This window comes from Podarcis filfolensis (assembly GCF_964270895.1).
Source record: "Podarcis filfolensis genome assembly, chromosome: 3".
In the NCBI taxonomy this organism is placed as follows: Eukaryota; Metazoa; Chordata; class Lepidosauria; order Squamata; family Lacertidae; genus Podarcis; species Podarcis filfolensis.
The window spans coordinates 96,034,006-96,055,931 of NC_139606.1; the positions used below are offsets into that span (position 1 = coordinate 96,034,006).

Here is a 21,926-nt window from a genome sequence, read left to right on the forward strand (position 1 = left end):
GTTAGAAACGAATAACTGGAGACAATATATGCAAGAGCTAAGTTTAGTTTGTAACTAAATTTTGGAGTGCAAATGTTACAGTTACAACAAATGTTGCAGCTACAACGAATATGCCTGCAATGCATTTTTTGAAAGACAAAGTTCATGTCACAATAAGAAGGAAAGCAATCAAGCAGGCTCAAGCAAGGCTGTCCCATTTTAATTAATTGCTTTGCATGGCTAAGATACATAGTACATTAAAATCTGTAGAGAAAAGAATTGGTCATCTCTGCACATGATCAATCAAAGGCATTAGCTGTATGAAACCGTGGCATTTCCTTAGTGGGGAAAAAGCATTCAAAATTAATTCATCAAGGCTCAAGATATTTCACATCAACCTCAGAGAATGCAAGAGGTAAGGCCCGGGTGCACCACATGTTTGTCATTCCAATTATTTTACAGAAAAGCTTTCATCCCATGTCAATTTTCAAAGCACTCCTGAAGTTTCCATAGCAAGGCTTTTAAAGAAAGGTTGAAGGATTGCATAGATTCAAAGACTCAGTGGGCCTCTAATTCCTTTTTGATCTCTATAACGTATGGATGATCTTTCCCATGTGCTATCTCCATGATGGCAATTGCCTGCGAAAGAGGGAGAGAAAAAATACAATTGATTCAGACAGCCTTGGTTTATGAAATGTTCTCGTCAGGGATTCCAAAGAGTCAGAAACCTCTGACTGGTTTTTGTCCCCTTAAATGTACCCAACTGAAAACAGCCCATTTGATTGTAAAGAATCAAACCTTATTATATACACAGCACCTTTTGATCCTAAGAGATCTCCAAACTCTTTTGAAAGGCACAGACAAGCAAAAAGTTAAACGACATTGTATCTGCCTTTCTCTTCTAAACTTAACCAGAAGATGACTCTCAAACAGAGCTGCTTCGAGCAGAATTTGGGCCTGTTTGTACTCGAAAGCAAGATGGAGTCTGGATGGTCAATGGGAGAGGGTGATGCTTTAGCCATTAACTGGGATGACCACAACCCTCCATGTATCTGCTACTCTGACTAGAACAGCTCCAGCATCGCCCTTTGCTGGTCCTCCTGTAACCAATTTCCCCCCGAGTTTATGACGCAACAGCCACAGCATTCAGATGCTGCAGACAGAAGCTGAAGCTTAGTTGCCAAGTTGCCTGGAACCACTGGCACTGAGGCGACTTCTTGGGATCTGCATTTCAAGCCTGTGTTGCACTACTTTGGTCTTCAACTCCAAAATAAAGTTTGGAGCCAAGGCTGCAACCCTATGCAGGCAACGACCAACCGACATGCAACTGCGACCGCATGCATCACGGCAACCCAGAAGTGGCTGGAAAAGGGGGTGGAGTGAGGCATAACGGGATGGAGCAGGCTTATGCATGCTCCGTCAACGTGCACGGGGATCAAGAACAGAACCCGCGTGCAAATCGGTCGTTGCCTGTACCCACTTACCTAGAGTAAGTTCTAATGAACTTAAGGGGATTTACTTATACATAGATATGTACAGGATTGCACTGTAAATTAATACTTTACATGCTATTTTTTAAAAGGTCCACCTGAATCCTCCTTTTGATGGTGCACACCTGTGCAGCAGAAGCGTGTTTTAGCCATCCCTTCCTTATTGAATTAATGTAACTAAAAAATTAAGGAAGCTGTGCACAGCGAGCCTAGGATTCACTGGTGAAGCTCAACAACACCATTTCTAGGTCAATGTACAAAATCCAGCTGTTTTTTCCATCTTTGCTTTAGGGCAGTGGTTTTCAACCAGTGTGCCGTGGCACCCTGGGCTGCCTTGAATGATGGTCAGGGGTGTTGTGGGCAAAACTGGCCTCTGTCCCTCTTTCCTTCCCTCCCTCCTCTTGCGTCTCTGCCTCCCAAAGGCTTGCACAGCTGTTTGTTGCGGCATCCCTGGTTACAAGCTCCTCAGGTTCCTCTGGGTCTGGTCAGGGGGTACTGGCTGAGGCAGCCTCGGAGAAAGCAAGCAAGCAAGCGGGCAAGGGAGCCCAGCCAGCCAGCCTGCCAGCCCTTGCTGTTGGGAATGGACAGACAAGTCCCAGGCCCCTTTGGGGCAGTGTGAGGAGGCACCTCTCTTTGGGGAGGGGCAGCTCAGAGACCAAGAGTGGTGGCAGCAGCTGTCCAGAGCACTTCCAAGGAGAGGGGAGAGGAGAGGAGGCTGAGGGAACACTCCACAAGGGTGTTCAAAAAAGGGTGAGAGACTGCCAGCTCTGCAGGCAAGGGGTGACAGAACTAGGCTCCTGATCCCCACAGGGGTGCCACGGAAAGAATGTAGCTGGTCAAGGGAGCCGTGAATTCAAGACGTTTTTAAACCACTGCCTTAGGGATGCCCTACCAACTAATGCTCACATGTCTGTCAGTATAGAGAGGGCTCCACAGCAAAGTCCTTGCAAGGTGAAGGTGAGGAAGGGGAGGCCAAACCAAAACCCTCCACAACCAATGAATACACTGCGTGCACCCCCACCCCACCTAACAAGGTTTTCCAGCTACAGGGGAAAAAATATTTTGACTACCATATGCACTAACATTCAAGACAGCTACTGAAATGCAATCTGCTTTGTGCCATATGCCAGCTTCCATCAGAGCCAAGAACATTCAGTTTCTGAACAGCTCTTGATTGTACACAAAACCACAGAAACTGAGAGTGACTTTTCAGTGACGGATCCTGTTGGGAAAACCGTGTGTACCAATTAAATTGAACTGCTGGTTGCTGCCACCTTAATTGAAGGAGATTTGGGGCATCAAAGGTAGGAGCAAAAGTACTATCCATAGATTTGAGTTCTAAAATAATCATTTTGGAATGGGAGGAGGACTTTCACTTTGCCAATTCAGGAAGATGTAGAAGGTGGCTGGAAAATTAAGTACTATAGCAATGCAAAGGCAGTTCAGAATTTCTACCCAAGCGAAACATTTATATGCATGTCATAAGGGCATCTAAGGGGCTGGGTGAGGATACCTTCTTGAGAGCCTTAACGCCAGCAGGTCTGTTTTCCAGGCCCATGTAAAGTCTCCCCAGTTTCAGCCACATGGAGGCCACATTGAGGGAATATAAAGGATAATGTTTACTGCAAAAAAAGAAAAACAGGAACAACATCTGCTTTCACCAGAACTTGAAACCTCAGTTCTACAAAGTTTGTTTGCAACAGCTCAGCAGGCCAAGACACACATCTTGCCCTTCCTTTTATGCAATTATTGATAATGGTTGATTTACCATTTTCTTTTTAAACATGCATAACAATTTCACCAAATGAATTGTACAGGACAAACATAAAACAAATTGCACAAAGAATAAAATACTTTGTAAAAATAACATTTATCCATTTACTTTTAATAAATCAAGGAACTGTGTCATAGCTGCATGTGCTCTATTCTGCCACTATTCCATTCTATCAAAGTGTTCCCTTCGCCTTTCCACTCTGATCTCACGGGATTAGTTTATTCAGACATAACCCCACAGGCATATACTTTGCTCTCTTATTCTTCAATGGAAGGAATTATTGGTGCGCTCCACTTTTCTTTCTTTTTGCTAACGCATTCCGGCTGTTGCCAACATATACACACACGGTCAATTTGTGATTGTCTTATGAAATGGACTTTGGTCAAATGAGGCTCAAACTTTTGCAGGGCAAACTACACACTTAGACCAGAGATCAGGTGAGCAGATCTTGCAGCTGCAATGTCAGCATGCCGCTGGTTGCGCAGCCAGGCTAAACCAGCTCAGAAGATCAGTCTCCAAGTCCCCCCACCAAAAAACCCCAAAAACCTAGGCAAATCACCAGGGTGATAAATCTGATTCGGGCTCCGGGGGAAGAATGTGCCATTGTGTTTTCCCAGTCACCGCTCCCCACCAGCTGATCTATGACTTCATACTGGCATCTGATTCAAAGGGAGACGTTCGTTTATACTCCACAGCTGGAGAGAAAATTATGCCCCGAGATAATTCGTTGAGCAGCCTTGCGACTGGCTCACACACAACGGTAGGGTGTGCCACGCAATTCCACAGTCTCTGGGCTTAACATGCTGCTGGTAGTGCTCCTCTCTGCATGGGCTGCAGGGCGATGCTTCCAACAGAATATAAAAGAACACAACAGAACCTCAAACATTAACAGCTTCCCGATACAGGGCTGCCTTCAAATGTCTACAAATAGTCATAATTATTGATCTCCTTGATATCTGATGGGAGGGCGGGTGCCACTACCGAGAAGGCCCTCTGGTTGTTTCCCTGTAACTTCACTTCTCGCAAGGAGGGAACTGCCAGAAGGCCCTCGGAGCTGGATCTCAGTGTCCAGGCTGAATGATGGGGGTGGAGATGCTGCTTCAGGTATACAGGGACGAAGCCATTTAGGGCTTTTTAAAAAAGTATTTTTTATTAAAGATTTCTTGGTTTAGCCATTTAGGGCTTTGAAGGTCAGCACCAACAGTTGGATTTGTGCTCAGAAATGAACTGGGAGCCAATGTTGATCTTTTAGGACTGGTGTTATATGGTCCCGGCAGCTGCTCCAAGTCACTAATCTAGAAGCCCCATTCTGGATTAATTGTAGTTTCTGAGCCACTTACAATTCCTAGACAAATGTGCAGTTTTTGCACTTCTCCAAAGTTTCCACTTTTCCAGCAGAAAACAAGTACCAATATGCATATATTTTGGATAAAATATGTTCAAATATATGTATTTAAATAAAAATTGTCATGCAGATTTAACCCCTCCTCCACTGAGTGATTTATCTCGGTAGATCAAATCTAACCTTGCGGGGGGAGACATTTTATCTACTAGGATGATTCTCCTGAATCACCAGACAACCTACTTTTTAAAAGTGCTAACCGTGTTTCATATAAAAATTGCACCTGGCAAGGACTGTTCTAGAAAAATTCTAAGGGGATTTCCCACTTTCCATCACACAGGAAGGAGTACCTCCAAGATTATGCCCGTTGCAACACATACTTGTATGTTCCTTCTCCCATTCAGTTACAACAAAATGCTTTCCTTCTTCCCTCAAAGCTACCATTTCAATCATATGGAGATTTAAATAACATTAAACCTCACACAATCAACTAAGTATTCTTCAATCAGCTGACAGCCCCGCTTCCGAAATATGTAAATAATTCAGGAGTTGGTTTCTTGGGATAACAAGCACATAATTATCTTGTTTTGCTTCTACCTGCTAGGCTTGGCTTACACAGAAACAGTCATTAATGAGATCAGTTCATTGAATTGGAAGGTGAAGGTGTGTTTGGGTGGGTGTGTTTCTTTAGAGACATTTCGGCTTACTACATCATACAAATTACACAGAAAAATTCAGGAACGCTACCTGTATGGTTTGATAATCTTCTGCCCGTAGCGCAAAGCACCCTCCCAGTCTTGCATGTACAGACAGACTCCCATAGCCTGGTACATCATGTGCAGCATGTAAACATTGCTCTCAACAAACACAGCGCCCATCTTGTCCAAGCTAAGCTCGCAAACCTCGAGCAGTTCACTTGGGGGTAAGCCAAAAATTAAGGAGCACAGAAAGTAAGTGGGGAACAAATACCCGGTTATGACTCCAGGGCTACACAGCTGAACACCTGTTCCTTAAAAGCCAAGTCTTCTTAAGCAAAATCACAAGCGTTCCATACAGAAACGTATAGCCCTGCTCCGTTGCAGAAACACACAAGTTGGAAGGGACTTAAGAGCTCATGTGGTCCAAGTTCCTGCTCCACTCCAGAAGTGCAATGCAGGATGCAAGAAAGACATTCCTGGGCCTCTGATTAGACAAAGGAAGCCCAGGGTATCTGGAGGCAGTTTGTTCCCCTGTTGCATAGACTTTTCTCCTGAGGTTTAGCTTAAAAAACCTGTTTCCTTGCCATTTCCACTGCTCTCTAGGAGCATCAGAAGATAAGCCTGCCCCATCTTTGCCATGACAGCCCTTCAAGTATTTGTTCCTAGCAGATGGCATTCAGAGGCAAACTGCATCTGAACATTATTATTAGGTATCTTGAGTGGAGGTCCTGAGCTTGGATAGCTCAACGGTCAGGTGGTGGACTCTTATACCCAGGCATTTGAAGGAGCACATAATTCCATCATCTCCCACATGATGTTGTAAAATCTACATGAAACTGCTGGCTAAGACTGTCAATGGAATTGGGGGGAAATATTATCAGTCTTAGTCTCTCTCTGGCATTTTCATCAGCTCCCAGGAAGGTTCCGAGCCCCTGTCTGGGATCCGTGATAAGACAATGCAGGCAAACAAGAGGAAATGTAAGCCCATTGAGACAGAGGCACTGTTGGGTGGCAGTATTCAGCTTGCTTTGCACTGGGTTGCACGCCCCTCTGAAGCATCAGATATGGAGCTTGGGAGTGAGAATGAAACATGGACCTATTTCCAGGCCCAGACCCACAGACTTCCAATGAGGGGGCTCCACTGCACTGGAGGCCTGACCTCCAGCACAAAGCTACTGCCAGGATAAAGGTAAAGGTAAAGGGACCCCTGACCATTAGGTCCAGTCATGGCTGACTCTGGGGTAGCGGCGCCCATCTCGCTTTACTGGCCGACGGAGCCAGCGTATAGCTTCCGGGTCATGTGGCCAGCATGACTAAGCAGCTTCTGGCGAACCAGAGCAGGACACGGAAACGCCATTTACCTTCCCGCCAGAGCAGTACCTATTTATCTACTTGCACTTTGAGGTGCTTTCAAACTGCTAGGTTGGCAGGAGCAGGGACCAAGCAACAGGAGCTCACTCCGTTGCAGGGATTCGAACCGCTGACCTTCTGATCGGCAAGTCCAAGGTTCTGTGGTTTAACCCACAGCACCACCCGTGTCCCACTGCCAGGATAGGACCCTGAAATTTGTTGGATCCTGTACCAGTCCAGCTACTAGAGAGGAAACCCCTCTACACTGTCGACCCTGTTAGTAGGAAGCAACAGGGCTCCATTTGTGGCAGTGACTCTGTTGTTTTGACCATCCTTGGGCTGGGCTAGGATTGCATTACCCACCTGGAATCACCCCACAATTATGTAAAATAACCCCAAAGAAATCTTAAATCAGTGGAGGGTCTCGCACGCACCTACTGTATTGGACTAAAGAGCTTTGCACACTCCCTTTCTTGCATTGTTGGTCAAAAAAATTACACTCTAGAGCAGTTGCAAATCACTTTCTACCTTGCTTTACTGCAGCCAAGTTCAGCTCTAAGGGAAACCAAACCTACTCGCTGGAAAAGAAACTCTGGGGTCGAGAAACAAAGCAAGGGGTGGGGGGAGATGAGAGAGGAATACAGCAGCCTGACGCTGGGGAATTGCATTTTTGGACATGCCTCAACAAAATGAGGCTGCTCAATTGAATCTAAAGTTCAGCTTAAACAGAGAGCACAGATAAGAAAGAGAGCGAGCGAGAAAGAGAACACCAAAGGATATATTTGTAGTGTTTGGCCCTCCTGAATTCCTCAATCACATTTCTGGCATATTTGATCATATCTCGCACTGCTTCTGCTGATGGAGGCTCGCTCAGCTTGCGGATTTCCAGTTTATCTTTGTCCTGAGGGAAGAGTTGCGAGAGAGTTACAAGGCCTCCCCCAGCTCCGAGACAAAAAGCAGATCCACACAGAAACCAACAATAGCTGTGCAAAACACACACAGCGAGAGAGAAAGAGAGAAAGAGAGAGAGATTATAGGGATCTGTTAAAAGAAGAGAACTTAAAAGCATGATAAAATTTAACCAGAGTTTCTCACAGAGGACATGAGGGTAGCGCTGTAGCATCTGCATGGGTCCCTGACTGATTATCTCCAGGGGTAGCCAATGGACGCCTCTCTGGCGTTGGCGGGCTCTAACTCCCATCAGCCAGCATGGCCACGTTGGTCAAGGATGATGAGAGTTTCAGTCCAGCCACATTTGGAGGGCACCCTGTTGCCTACCCATGTCTTCCACACACCGTTAGGGTGATAGGAAGCTCCATTATACAGAGTCAGTATTCCCTATCCAACGACACTCTAGGGCTTTAAGCAGGAACCTTTTCAAGCACTGCCTGAAGATGCCACATACTAAAGGGGCTGCTTTGGACCCTGGATGGCGTGAGACTCAAATGCTGCCTGTCAGAAGCGGGTGGAGCCACTGCGCTGAATTCCTGGTGGGTGGGTTGCTGCTGCTTGTATGGGGAGGCCAAGGTGGGGGAGAGGTTGGTGCAGTACGAATGCACCAGCAGGAACACCAGATTGGCTCCGTTGGTGCATTTGCACAGCGGCAACATCCCTCCCGGTGACCCACCTTCTGGGGAGCTAGCATGGTGGCTATTCCCCCTCCCCCAGCAAGCTGCTTTCTGGGAGATGTTCCCTTAACACACACACCCTTTCCCCAAATTTCTCAGGTTAATGTCTTGATCATCCCAAATGCTGCATCTGCTCTCTGGAGAGAGGGAGAGATTGTGGCAAAGCTTTATGGGGGGAACAGGGGGTAAGACTGCGCTCAGCCACAGCCCTACTGCAAGGGTGTCAGCGACTGGCTGGACGATGAGGAGTGGTGGGAGGCTTCAGTTGGAGAACTCCCTCGGGAAGCCTCAGAAGAGGAAGGCTCGAAGCCTGGGGGGTGGCGGTGGGACACTGAAAACAGGTCAGAGGATGAAGGGGGAAGGCCAGAAGGGTTGGATGTTGATGCTTCTGCATTAAATTTGTATACTGCCCTATACTCATAGAACAAGCAACAGGCTTCAGTGAGAGAGAGGAAGAGGAGACGGAAAGCACTGCAGACATAGGACAGGCAGCTGGGGAGGAGGTAGGGGGTGAGGCTGCAATAGATTGCAGCAGTCCTACTATATTCATCCCTCCTCCTCCCTTGTCTCCAAGGGCATGGAGGGCCTTGAATGTAGCAGAGCAAAGAGCACAGGGGGAGTTTAAGTCTGCTGGGAAAACAGCCAGACAGAGGGGAGACTTAGGGAGAAATGGGAGGCCCAGATTGTCAATTCAGACAACTGATTTACTGGGGGCCAGTCTTGACCGTAGGTTTCTCTGTCTGTATTCTGTTTCCCTGAATAGAGAATCAACTCTGCTGCTCACCTCTGAGTCTCTGCGCTGATGTGCAGCTGAACCAGCTCTGACAAAGAGTAACCAACATGATGGTTCTTGGGTTCCTCTTTCCACCAGCCCCAGGGAACATGGTCAGTAGTCAGAGATGCCTGGAGCTGGAGCCCAACGGGAGTAACTAATGTGGAGCCCACTACTCCCGCAGTCTAAATGGTTGACTTTGAATAAGCCAGACACAGCTGCACCAATGGGAATTGGAAGCAGGAGGTACGCCATGTCACAGATCTGCTTTAAGGCATCATATTACAAGCACAATATAGATATTAGATGGTAATAAATGATGATGAGGTAAAGAACCCAAACAAAAAAAATGCTTTGCCTTTGCTATAAAGTCGAGCTATAAATCTTAATAAATAAAGCGTGTGCACTCTATTAAATACAATCACCTTTTTTTTAGTAATGCACTCTCTGCAATCACAAGTGAAGAAATAGGAATCCCTTAATCGATCATTCCTATCTTCTGTGGGATATAGCAGGTCAATGTAACTGGTAAAAATCTGGAAAAGACAGACGGGTAATATAATAACAGCAGATAGATATTAAAATGCTACAGGTTATACATAAACATACACTGATCTACATACTAGTTGCAGTGAGTGGCCAGAAACTTGCTGCATTTGCACAATGCGCCAGGTTTCAGGGCTAAGTCCCAGGAAAATACAGCCCAAGTTCAGTTTGTTTACTACTGATAGAATCTGAAGGTTTTAATGGCTGAACATGTGTCAGCTTAAAGTGGGGAGGTGCACACACAACATCCCTATCCATGCCTGCTCCATTTCTAACTCTCTGAAGAGGGAGCCTAACTGCATCCAGCTCAGAGGCCTTCCTGCAGTTGGGAACCTGATGTTATCAGATTCCCTGGAGAAGGTTCCAAGCCAGGGGTCAGCAAACTTTTTCAGGATGGGGCCAGTCCACTGTCCCTCAGACCTTGTGGGGAGCCAGACCCACCATCTCCCAAAAGGAGGGGAGGGAAGGGGAAGTTCCACTGCACAACCAAAATTATGTGCGTCAGCAGATCAGTTTTGTTCGATACCACCAATACTCTTGTTAATAGATGGAGAATAGACTCCTTTGGAAGGCGGTGTACTTTAAGCAGAGGTTGGCTGGCCATCTGCCATGGATGCTTTAGTTGAGATTCCTGCACTGCAGGGGGTTGGACTAGATGACCTCAGGGTTCTATATCATGGCCGGAATCTTGAGATTTGTTTTTGTTGGATTTTGAATTTTGCTGCAAGTCTGAACACAGAAGGGCATATAGGCAGAGACACATTTATTCTAAGCCTCTTTGTGGATGCAAAAAAGTAAACAGCCACTCAGTTTGCTTTGGCTAGCAAAGTATCTTATCTGCCCAGAAGAAGAAGCAGAAGCAGAAAACAGAACTCCAAATACACAAATACACGCAAACTCAAAGAATTTTCTTCCGGTTATAAAATAAGACAGTAAGTTTCAAATGCTGATCTTAAAATTTCTCACCCAAAATATAATAAAATTAGAAGGCTACAAGGAAAACCAAACATATATCTGCTCCAGCGCCAACGCATGGTTTTTCATCGAGCCTGCTCTTGTTTGTGTGCATGTGTGTCCTTCACCTTCTCTCAACATGCCCAGGGCAAGTTGATTTTAGTTTGCAGTTGCTTGTTTTTATCCTACAGTGAGTGCATCTCAATTGCTTTTCTCCAGGCAGAAAATATGGAAGCCAATCTAAACACACACGCAGACACACAGAAATCTTGACAGGTTTCCCATGCAGTACCGACATTGAGCCAGAAGGTGGAGGCACAGGCCACGCCACAGAGGACAAATCTGTTGCGCTTCTGCGCTAATTGAATGGCAGAGAACCTTTTCCAGGAGTTCAATACTCCCTTGATTAGGAATATTCTACCAACTTGTTAACACACACTCTTTCTGTTGGCACTGCTGTTATTCCGTTTAATCGTCTTTATTTTACATAAATGAATAAGTATAAGGCATTCAAAGGGAACACGTAAATATTTTCCTGAATAACCCCACAACTGGGATTTCTGGAATGCAGCAAAAGTAAACGATGTCCTCGCCCCTCGTGGGAACGTCAGGTGAGCATGGATCTGTGGGGAAGGGAGTGGTAGTCATGTGGTGGACTAGTGGAGTGGGTTAGGTTATGAAACAGGCCGGCCTGACATGTTGCAGGCAGTATCTGAAGCTGTTGTTGTTTAGTCGTTTAGTCGTGTCCGACTCTTCGTGACCCCACGGACCAGAGCACTCCAGGCACTCCTGTCTTCCACCACCTCCCGCAGTTTGGTCAAACTCATGCTGGTAGCTTCGAGAACACCATCCAACCATCTCGTCCTCTGTCGTCCCCTTCTCCTTGTGCCCTCCATCTTTCCCAGCATCAGGGTCTTTTCCAGGGAGTCTTCTCTTCTCATGAGGTGGCCAAAGTATTGGAGCCTCAGCTTCAGGATCTGTCCTTCCAGTGAGCACTCAGGGCTGATTTCTTTAAGAATGGATATGTTTGATCTCCTTGCAGTCCATGGGACTCTCAAGAGTCTCCTCCAGCACCATAATTCAAAAGCATCAATTCTTCGGCGATCAGCCTTCTTTATGGTCCAGCTCTCACTTCCAGACATCACTACTCGGAAAAACCATGGCTTTAACTACACGGACCTTTGTTGGTAAGGTGATGTCTCTGCTTTTAATGATCCTGTCTAGGTTTGCCATCGCCTTTCTCCCAAGGAGCAGGCGTCTTTTAATTTCGTGACTGCTGTCACCATCTGCAGTGATCATGGAGCCCAAAAAAGTAAAATCTCTCACTGCCTCCATTTCTTCCCCTTCTATTTGCCAGGAGGTGATGGGACCAGTGGCCATGATCTTCGTTTTTTTGATGTTGAGCTTCAGACCATATTTTGCGCTCTCCTCTTTCACTATCATTAAAAGGTTCTTTAATTCCTCTTCACTTTCTGCCATCAAGGTTGTGTCATCTGCATATCTGAGGTTGTTGATATTTCTTCCGGCGATCTTAATTCCGGCTTGGGATTCATCCAGCCCAGCCTTTCGCATGATTAATTCTGCATATAAGTTAAATAAGCAGGGGGACAAGCTACCCTTGGCCTATTTAAGGGACCTCTTCAAATCTGAGTTCAAGGGGGGAAAATACCCGTGATTCTGTTGCTGAAAAACAGCATGCCTTTAACCTTTTGCACTGTTCTACAGTGGTACTTCGGGTTACATATGCTTCAGGTTACATACGCTTCAAGTTACAGACTCCGCTAACCCAGAAATAGTGCTTCAGGTTAAGAATTTTGCTTCAGGATAAGAACAGAAATTGTGCTCTGGCGATGCAAAAGCAGCAGCAGCAGGCGGCCCCATTAGCTAAAGTGGTGCTTCAGGTTAAGAACAGTTTCAGGTTAAGAACGGACCTCCGGAACAAATTAAGTACTTAACCCGAGGTACGACTGTATTTTACATCCAATCCCCGTTCCTCAGAGAGAGGAGGACGACATGGTTAAACAACATGCTTAAGAAACATGGGTTAAGTCTGGCTAATACTTGTGGTGAGAGGTGAGGGAGACCTCATTAGGGAGCTGCCATTTTGGACAGAAGATCTCCTTTAAATGCCAGGTGTGGTTTCTGTCAGAGAAAGAAGTCACCATTTCGAGAGGGGGAGGTGCTGGCTCCGCCAGTTTAAAGACCACATCGTCATAACTGGATTTGGAAATGAAGGGGAGAATCCTCAAACGGGGTGTGGAGGATGAGTTTACCACACAGATGGAAAGACACACCGCAGGTGCACGGCAGGCCCTGTGTTTTACAAACCAGTCCCTCCCCATCCCTTGAAAGCATGCATTCACTGCACAGTTACCTCATCGCCAGCTTCTATCTCCTGCACAGCTCTGACTTCAGCCACGGTCCCTTTGTAGGTGACAATCACGTTGGGGCAACAACTGTGGTTCATGAGCGCCACACTGACAAAAACAAAAGGGCACCCATTAGTTCCATGAGCAGCAATATTAAAGACCACAAGGAAGAGAACTGTATACTGCAGGATATACCATTACCTGTGTTGAATGGGCTGGTTTGCACATAACACCAAGCCAAACCATGGCTCAGATGTGCAAGTGCAAGGGCTCCTGGGGAATGGGTCGCACCTGCAGTCCTCCTGCTATTACACTCATGGAAAGCAAGCCATAGTTTGGCTTAACATGGTGGAGGCTCGTCTCCTCCAGACAAACCTTGGTTAAAGCCCATGGTTTGCTTGGAGTGAAACAAACCGTGAGCTTGGGTTTGGATGGCTCACTAAGGCAAACCATGATTTAGCTCACAGCAGTGCAACAGCAGCAGGACCAGAGCAGTAGCTCAGCAGCCGCAAACGCCTTTCTGGAAACCTGTGCATTTGCAGCAAGCCTGTATTTGATTTAAGGTTATGTGCAAAGCAGCTCAAAAGTCTCTTTATGAAGTTTATTATTACAACTGTACGATCAGGGCAAAGTTGCGAGTTCATGAAGGAATCTCAAAGACAACAAAATGTCTTATCAGCTTATAGAATTCACCTCCACAAGTGAAGTCCTAGGAAACAGCTGCTTGCAGCATAGCCACAGCGAAGCACCTTAAAATCTCAACAGTTTCAAGGCAACTACCGTATTGGCCCGAGTATTGGCCCTTTGAGATCCTGGACCACTCAGACCTGGTATACGGTGAGGACCTGGTTCATAAGACAGGCACAGATGTTCAACACAAAGAGGAAGGGAGCCGTGTGCAGGACTCCAAGAGCTGAGAAAGGAATGTCTTGCTCAGCTTTGCAAATAACTTACAGCATTGGGGGATTTTGTTGTTGTTGTTGGAAACTAATTGATAGATCTTAGATATTGTGTGTGTGTGTTCCCCCCCCCCCCCGGGGGAGATACTGCATCTAAAACACTTACTCAGGGAATATCGCTGATCCCAAGTGTGAAAGTTCTTCATCTTCAATTGTGAAGCCGTTACAGTTCACCTGAGAGAAAGGGAAAGACGGAGAGAAATTAAAAACCCGCTGGCTTGTTGAGCATTGCATGCCTAAGTGACCATATTTGTCTGCACCATCCTGATTAATCTGATTAGAATGCTGCTTATTCTTAATCAAGTCTTGCTGCTGAGCGACTAGCTTTACAAGAAGGGAGGTCAGAGTTTGCCTGCAATTTAGTTTTATAGTGGAAGATTAAGGATGCAGCAGCCGGGCTGAGCTGCAGTAGAGTGTGTCAGCATCCTGGAACCAGGTGGGGCGAAAAGGCAGCTGAGTGTGTTATTCTCAGTCTCAAAATGACATTCAGTTCCAAGCCGTACCTTCCATTACATCATTTAGACAGCAGCATCTTTAAAAATGTGTATACAACAGCATTCATGTCATGTACTAACATCAAACATTACTATCTCAATGTTTGTAAAAAAATCATTTCCTAATATATGGTGTTTATGTTTACAATATGTGCTCAGTATGTTTATGTATTGGTTTGCATTTTGTATATCTACTCTATGATACATATTATTGTTTCTTTTTTAAAGAAAGTCAACAACAAATAAAAAGGGTGAATGCTAAAGAAAATGGGACTGAGTACTAGGCTATATCAAAAGGGGGGGGAATGAGAACTGCATAGATCACTTCCACACTTTACATTTTGGGGACAAATACTGAAGAAATGTAATGTGCAAACATGCATAAAATTATTTGCCAAGGCTTTGGTTTCCAGAACCACTAGGAGGCTTCCAAAAGAGGGTTTTTTGGGGATGATTCAATTCAGTGCATGCAACACCCTTAAACCATTTTGAAGCAAAGACCATTCCTCCTGTCCCATCTGACAGAGTTTTGTGGGGCTGGCAGAGCCCAAAATGTGGGATTTATCACACAAAATTGCACACAATTCTAAGCTTCTTTTTCAACCTTACTTCCTGTATTTCTGGTTCAGTGCAAGATCACATGCCCCCTAAAGGTGCCATTTGGATCCAGCCTAACCCCCTACCCCCTTTTTAAAATCCATCTTACTTGACCAAAAAGGACCACAAGAGCTGCATTGTCAGGGTACTCTATATGCTTTGAATAAAAGTGATGGAGAGCTGAGATGTCATTCTGAATCAACTCTCTCTTTTCATTGTCGAGCTTATCGAGATCTGCAAAGGAAAAGAAATCCCTTTTCAATACAAAGGCCAATTTACTTGCAGTGAAGTGCAGCGAAGTCTGCTTCAAGACAGGACGCCCTCGAAGAAAAGAGAATCAGTCACAAGAACGCTTCTTTGAACTGCAGGGAGTATCATTTTCCTCCTTGTAGGCCTTGTGGAAGGGAACAATGCCAGGAAGCATCTAACAGCTGGCACATTTCTACCCATATATTAGCTGGGAATAATATTGGCTTATGAAACGCACTGTGTAATCTTTTTGTGTATTTGTCGATGCACCACTAATGAATGCTCAAGTAGGCCACTGAACCACTGAATTAAATGACACCTAATGAAAGGCCTCCCTGTGTGGGAAGAACAGTTGCTCACAGGACATCAAAACTGGGTTTTTACTCTGGTTAAAAAAACAATCAATCGAAAATAAAATATTGATAAATGCCACGCCAGACTTCAGTAAATGATAGAGATCCTAGAGTGAGTGAGTGTGTGTGTGTGGCAGGAGGGGGGTGGGGGGGGAGAAGATGCAGTGTGGTGTAGTGGTTAAGAGCGGTGGACTCGTAATCTGGTGAACCGGGTTCGCGTATCTGCTCTACCACATGCAGCTGCTGGGTGACCTTGGGCCAGTCACGCTTCTCTGAAGTCTCCCAGCCCCACTCACCTCACAGAGTGTTTGTTGTGGGGGAGGAAGGGAAAGGAGAATGTTAGCCACTTTGAGATGCCTTCGGGTAGTGATAAAGCGGGATATCAAATCCAAACTCTTCTCTCCCCCCCCCCCCACATACAGCATAAAAATGTGATCTTGCAGCCCACTTCTGCTCAATTCAGCATCAAGTTGCCTGAAAAAAGTGACACATTAAACAACCTAATATGCTAAAGCCAGAAGGTTGGTGGGGTTTTTTTTAAATGGTCTTCCTAAAAATGCAATAAATATAATGAAGTGGTATTCTTGTCAAATGCACAAAAGTTGTACATTTCTTCCTAGAGACAGCTGCATTTCATGACCGCATCTCAAGGTGTTCCGACTGAGCGGAAGGCAAATCTAGGACATTATTGTTCTCTAATATGTGCATGGTTGTGCTCGCTTATTCCCCTTATTGGCAGCACCGAGGAAGAGAGCAACACTACGAATGCTTGACAGGCAATTCCAGCCTTCTTAATAGCGGCTCAGTTTTGAGCTCTGCCTTGAGCTGGGGAAATAAGTTCACACACACACACACACAGGCCTTCACTCCTCCTTAGATCACCTTTGGAGCATTTGGGATGCGGCAACCGCCGAGGACATGTCAGATTTGACTGGCAGTGACAGATATGCAACTCAACACTGGAGGGCCCTGCAATTAGCCCCAAAGACACTGTCACTATCAAGCAACTGTACCATCACTGACTAGATGCCCCCTGGTAACAATGCTGGCTGTTTTAAAATTTCACATTACAATCCACCAAAGTCACCCGAGTTGCCAGGAAGGCTGTTTTGACAAGACAGAAGTGTAATCAATGGACCAGAATTTCAATTCATTTTTATCCCAAGTTAAGGGGAACAATAGAATCATCGGCGGTGGCAGCGGGGTGGGGGGTAAGGAGAATGGGACACCTTGCTGAGGTAGATATAGAAAAGCACGTGCATAAAATGTTTGTGTATTGCAGTATAATTAGTATATGCAAAGCTATAGAGGCAAAATGCAAACAGCAAGGCCAAAGAGGGTATATATAGCCTGTGACTTTTCCACGAAAACTCACTGTATTCAAGATAAACAATGATAATTCATAACAGAAGTGATAATGTAACCTTTTGGTACTGTATTGTGTCTGTTTTTTATTGTTTTTGCCTATTGCATTGTATTTTTGATGTACTGTTAGTCACTTTGAGACTTTATCTAAAGAGCGATGAATAAATATCATTCTCAATACTACAGGAAGAGAGAGAGAGAGAGACAGATGTAAAAACAGGCAGGTTTTGTTGAACAGCTACAAAATGCTTTCTGAACCCCCTATGGAATAACCCTTGGAGTCTTCCTTTTTTCTATACTTACGGGATTCAAACTCTGTTATAGAAAGGAGCTTTTCTGACTCAGTCCTTCCAGGGTGTGTTTTCTAGTAATGAAGAAAAGAAAAGTGACATTTTCAAAAAATCCCACACACATTCCATCAGCTTATTCACAACTGTCCTTTCTAACACACATACACGCACACTGCCCAGATGAGTCAACAAACTGCACTCTGGTTTAAATCTGCTGACACCCTAGGCCACTATATCCCAAAACTCCTGTGAAAATGCCTGCACAAACAGAACAAGTATTTCTTAATTATTATTTTTAAACGAAAATCGTAATTTCTTTTAGCTGCAGATTTGCAGAAAGCAACTAACAGCAGCAAGCTATTAGAAGGCAGACTTTGCTTTGAGGAAAGTGAATAATCTCAATGTTGACAGAGTTCAAAAGCAACACTCCAGCGCTGGCCTAAGGCCACATCTTTGTAATCTTGGCCATTAAATATGGGCTTGCAGGTGGCCCAGCAGCTGAGGTTCAGGGACTATGGTTTGCATATTTAGCTTTCATATGGCATGTAGGGCTCCCTCCCACTTCCCTGCAAGCTATAAAAGCACAAATTTATTCCAATGACTTTTCATCATTAAACATCTAATTTTGTTTGTGGATCACCACTAGAGTGTGTTTAAAAAAAATTAAAAAAGAAAGGAAAGGAAAGAAGCACAGGGGGAGTCAGGCAAGCTACCATCCCAGCATGCCTTCAGAGTCCTCTCTCCCCACTGCATCTGGGTCACCCTTATCACAGAAGCAGTTCTCAAAATGTACAGAATTTCTTCAAAGGCCATTGTTTAGGAGGTTTGATTTTTTTTTAATCATTATTACAGAGGGGGAGAGAAGTTGGGAGCGTTATGATAACATACAAAGCTGTGACCTTGAAACTTACCGGTCCCACTTTGTTTCCCTGCGAACACTCTATGAGTGAGAGAGAACATGCTTCAGAAAACCACATTTTGCCTTGGGAGAAGCCTCCATAAATAGGGTCAGATTTCCCTCCAGCTTAGAGGGCTTCCTACTTATGGAGACCTGGGCCACATCCATACTGAACATTTAAAGCACTACTATAGTATACTTTAGCAGCCACGGCTCCACCCAGAATCCTGGGAACTGTACTTTGTTAAGGATGCTGAGAGCTGTTAGAAGACCCCTGTTTCCCACGAACTACAACTCCCAGAGTTCCTTGGGAAAAGATATTGATTGGAACAGAATGTCTGCCAGCAATGCTGCAGCTGATTGCAGATCCGACATTGAGCAGTGAGTTCATGTAGATGGCCTTCAAGGTCCCTTCCAACACTGTAATTCTATGGATTTTATCTATTAATTATTAAATTTATATACGTCCGAAGATTCTGGTTCTACTTCAGGGCAGTTCATAAGATAACACCACAAAATAAATAGTTTAAAAAGAAGATGAATACCCACCCCCAACACAGTTAAAAAGGCTGTAGAGTATTCATCACCCAAGGGACTGGGAGAAGAGGAACATTTTGAGGCACCTAAAGATGTATAATGAAGGCATCAGACGGACCTCCCTGGAAAGAACATTCCACAAATGAGGAGCCACTGCAGAAAAGGCCCGTTCTTGTGCTGCTGCCCTCCCGACCTCTTGTGGAAGAGGCACACAAAGAAGGGATTTAGAGTAGGATCACAGAGTCCAGGTTGGTTTATATGGGGAGAGGCGGTCTTTAAGGTATTGCAGTTCCTCTGAATCCTTCCCTGTTTTTAAGTACAAGTGGTCCGTTCTTCCCTGAAAGGTGTCCTTTCCATCTGGGAAGGACATATTGCCACAGAGGCTTCATTTCCTAGTGAGAGGAGCATCTGGTTGAGTCTTCAGCCTGGGGAACAAGATTGTCCCTGGTCAAGCTGCCAAGAAGCCCATGTGTATGTAATGTCATATGTGAAGGAACCAATAGCCTCCAGACAGCTGGACTGCAGAGAATCTGGCCAAAACAGACAGAAGAATTTGGAATTCACGGCAACACGGCCATAATGAGCATCTGAAACAGAGGTTTGTGCAGTTCCCCTAATAAACCCTGTTTCACTGAGCTTCACATCAACGTTATGCAATGCAAAAACACTGTGTGAACTGCTTGCAGTCAAGTCTTGTGCCCGAGGACATTGGGAATAAAAGGTGCTATTACATTTGTAAGGCTTTGCTTTCCAAAGACTTTGCGCAAAGCATGTTTGACGGAGAAATTCAATGAAGAACGAGGGAGGTGACTTAATAGATGGAAAGGGTTCAAGAGCACAGTACTTCAAGAGGTTCTTAAGCACAAACACTGCAGATGCTTCCACTACTCATGTTAGGAGCAACTGCCGGCGTATACACAAACAAGATGTTGTGAAGCGACTTTGCACCGGAGACTACTGGAGCACACAGTCACTTCCCTGGTTCTTTCCATCTCCAAACAGAACAAAACAGAAATCTGGCTGAAGTCTTTGGGTCCTGCTCACCTGTTTGGCAATAATCCTTGCAGTGAGTCTCACGGTCTCTGAGGGATTCCAGTTCTGCCCAAACACACACATGGCCGAGCATTCCAGCTTGTGCAGGGGCCAGTCCTGTTTCTGGAAGATTAAACAGGCATTTAAAAAAAAAAAATCAACATTGCAGATTTGTGCTTTGCAAATGAGAAGAGGATGCCCTGCTCCCCACCTGGGCCTGGAGGTCAAGTGAAATGTGTTTCCTCTAGGACACTTGCTAAAGTCAGCTAAGGATGGAACCAATCGGAAGATAAAAGAGCCATTTCATGAGGTTGTTTTTAACATGCTCCAAAACTATATGTTATAAAAGTCACACCCTAGACTAGTTAAGAACGCAGGAAAAGCCTTACCAGATCAGGTCTAAGGGCCATCAATTCCAGCACCATGCTCTCCCAGTAGCTGACTAGAGACTTATGAGAAGTCTTCAAGCAGGACATGAAAGCAAGAGCGCTCTTCCTGCCTGTGATTCCCAGCGACTGGTATTCAGAGGCATATCCTGAACGTGGCCATCATGTCTGGTAGCTGTTGATAGCTTTATCCTTCATGAATCAGACCAATCCTCTTTTAAAATCATCTAAGTTGGTGGCCATCACTACTAGTTACAAGGTCACAGATCGAGAGCAGTGTTGTGGATTTGGCTGCCAGCTGGCCTGGAGCCTGGCAAAGTCAGATTCACTGCCCACCCAAACCGTTCAGCCTCCCCACATTCCCATCTCTTGCCAAGGTGCAGAGGACTCTTAACATGCTCTCTGCTTGTCCTCCCCCCCCCCCGCATCCTCCACAGCCTTTGCTTCCATTTCATGACCCACCCACTAACTAACTAACTCTCCAAGGATAGACACTCCTGACAAAATGCTCAATGAGATCTATAGATGACCTTGCATTTTCCTTCTGAATGAGAATGCAAAACAAACACAACTGTCCTGCAGCTGCAGCTCATCCCTTAGTCAAGGACCTGGGAATGGGGAGATGCTGCAGTTCCACCACAGGGCAAATACTCTGCATTCAAAGGTGTCAGGTTCAATCCTGGCATCTCCAGGCAGGGCTGGGAAGTACCCTCGTCTGAAACCCTAAAGTGCTACTGCAACCCAGTGTAGATAATACTGACCTGGATGGATCAATAGCCTGGCTCGATACAAGGCAGCTTCCCAAGAGCTTGTCCTTCTGAAATAAATGCTATCTAAGCCCATGTATCTATTGGGTAGGCCACAACAGTCAAACTGAGCTATCTAATGACAATGACTTGGTTGAAGTCACTGGATTAAGTTCTTTATACCTAGAGTATTATGGACATAACAAACACAAAAATTAAATGGGCAAATTTTGGAAGTACCAAGAGTTGTCAAGAAATAAGCATAAGAGCCAAAGAAGAGCCTTTTTGGACTAGGCCAAAGGCCTACGTGAAGTCCAGCATTCAGTTTCCCACCAGCAAATGGATGGTGACCATTCAGAAACCTGATTGTGTGGGAAATATTTCCCAGAAATCTCCACTTATATTTGCCAAATAAGCAATCATAATAAAGCTGTTTGTGTGTGTGTGTGTGTGTGTGTGTGTGTGTGTGTGACTGAAAAGGGCTTTATTTCATGGTCACAATATCTGACACTTGACCAGAAAGGAAGTTGTCAAGTAGCAGCTTAGATTCTTCACTAAACAATTAACATTTTGGTACACAAGGGGTAGAATACCACGTTCCGCACTTGGGCTTGTACTTCCGAAAAAAGAAAAAGAAAAAGAAAGAAATGTTAAGGAAGATACAAAATTGACAATGCCAATATGTCCTTCCAATGTTCCGTCCTGACCCTTTGATTCTTTAAGCATAGTTAATTAAAATTTTTCCTCAGGCAGAATCCGACTGAGCTATGTGAACTAGTAAGGTGGTTAAAGGGACAAGATATGGCTGAATTGTGCAAAACAAGATAAAAGCCAGGAATATTGCAGAAGAGGGGAGCAGTGTCTGAGTAATACCTGGCATGGAAAGACTGTGACAGCAGCCTTTTTAGTGATCACAGCAGGACCGCATTTAACATTCTTTTCCACAATTTTTCTAAGCCGCTTGACTGGTAGCGGGCAGCATTGTTCTAGCCAACTCCCCAGTGCTGTATTAACGACACTGTAGGTTCAAGGGGGTGGGGGGCGACTATGCAGACAATATTTCTCTCTGATTTAAGGACAGAATGAGAAAATGTCTGGAAAAGCAAGTTTGCTAGGGC

The 21,926-nt window shown here is 45.1% G+C and overlaps 1 protein-coding gene across 1 annotated transcript in view; it reads right to left on the bottom strand.

Annotated features, from left to right (window-relative positions):
- Window positions 1-178: 178 nt before the first annotated feature.
- SMYD2 (SET and MYND domain containing 2) overlaps window positions 179-21,926 on the bottom strand; it is a 35,931-nt gene continuing 14,183 nt past the window's right edge. The window contains exons 3-12 of the mRNA XM_083605397.1: window positions 19,689-19,799; window positions 17,223-17,283; window positions 15,062-15,186; window positions 13,968-14,035; window positions 12,908-13,010; window positions 9,459-9,569; window positions 7,414-7,534; window positions 5,333-5,507; window positions 2,983-3,091; window positions 179-618 (exon numbers count right to left, since the gene is read on the bottom strand). Of these exons, the coding sequence (XP_083461523.1) occupies window positions 538-618; window positions 2,983-3,091; window positions 5,333-5,507; window positions 7,414-7,534; window positions 9,459-9,569; window positions 12,908-13,010; window positions 13,968-14,035; window positions 15,062-15,186; window positions 17,223-17,283; window positions 19,689-19,799 (1,065 nt within the window). The 3' untranslated portion in view covers window positions 179-537. The remainder of the gene's footprint in view (window positions 619-2,982; window positions 3,092-5,332; window positions 5,508-7,413; window positions 7,535-9,458; window positions 9,570-12,907; window positions 13,011-13,967; window positions 14,036-15,061; window positions 15,187-17,222; window positions 17,284-19,688; window positions 19,800-21,926) is intronic.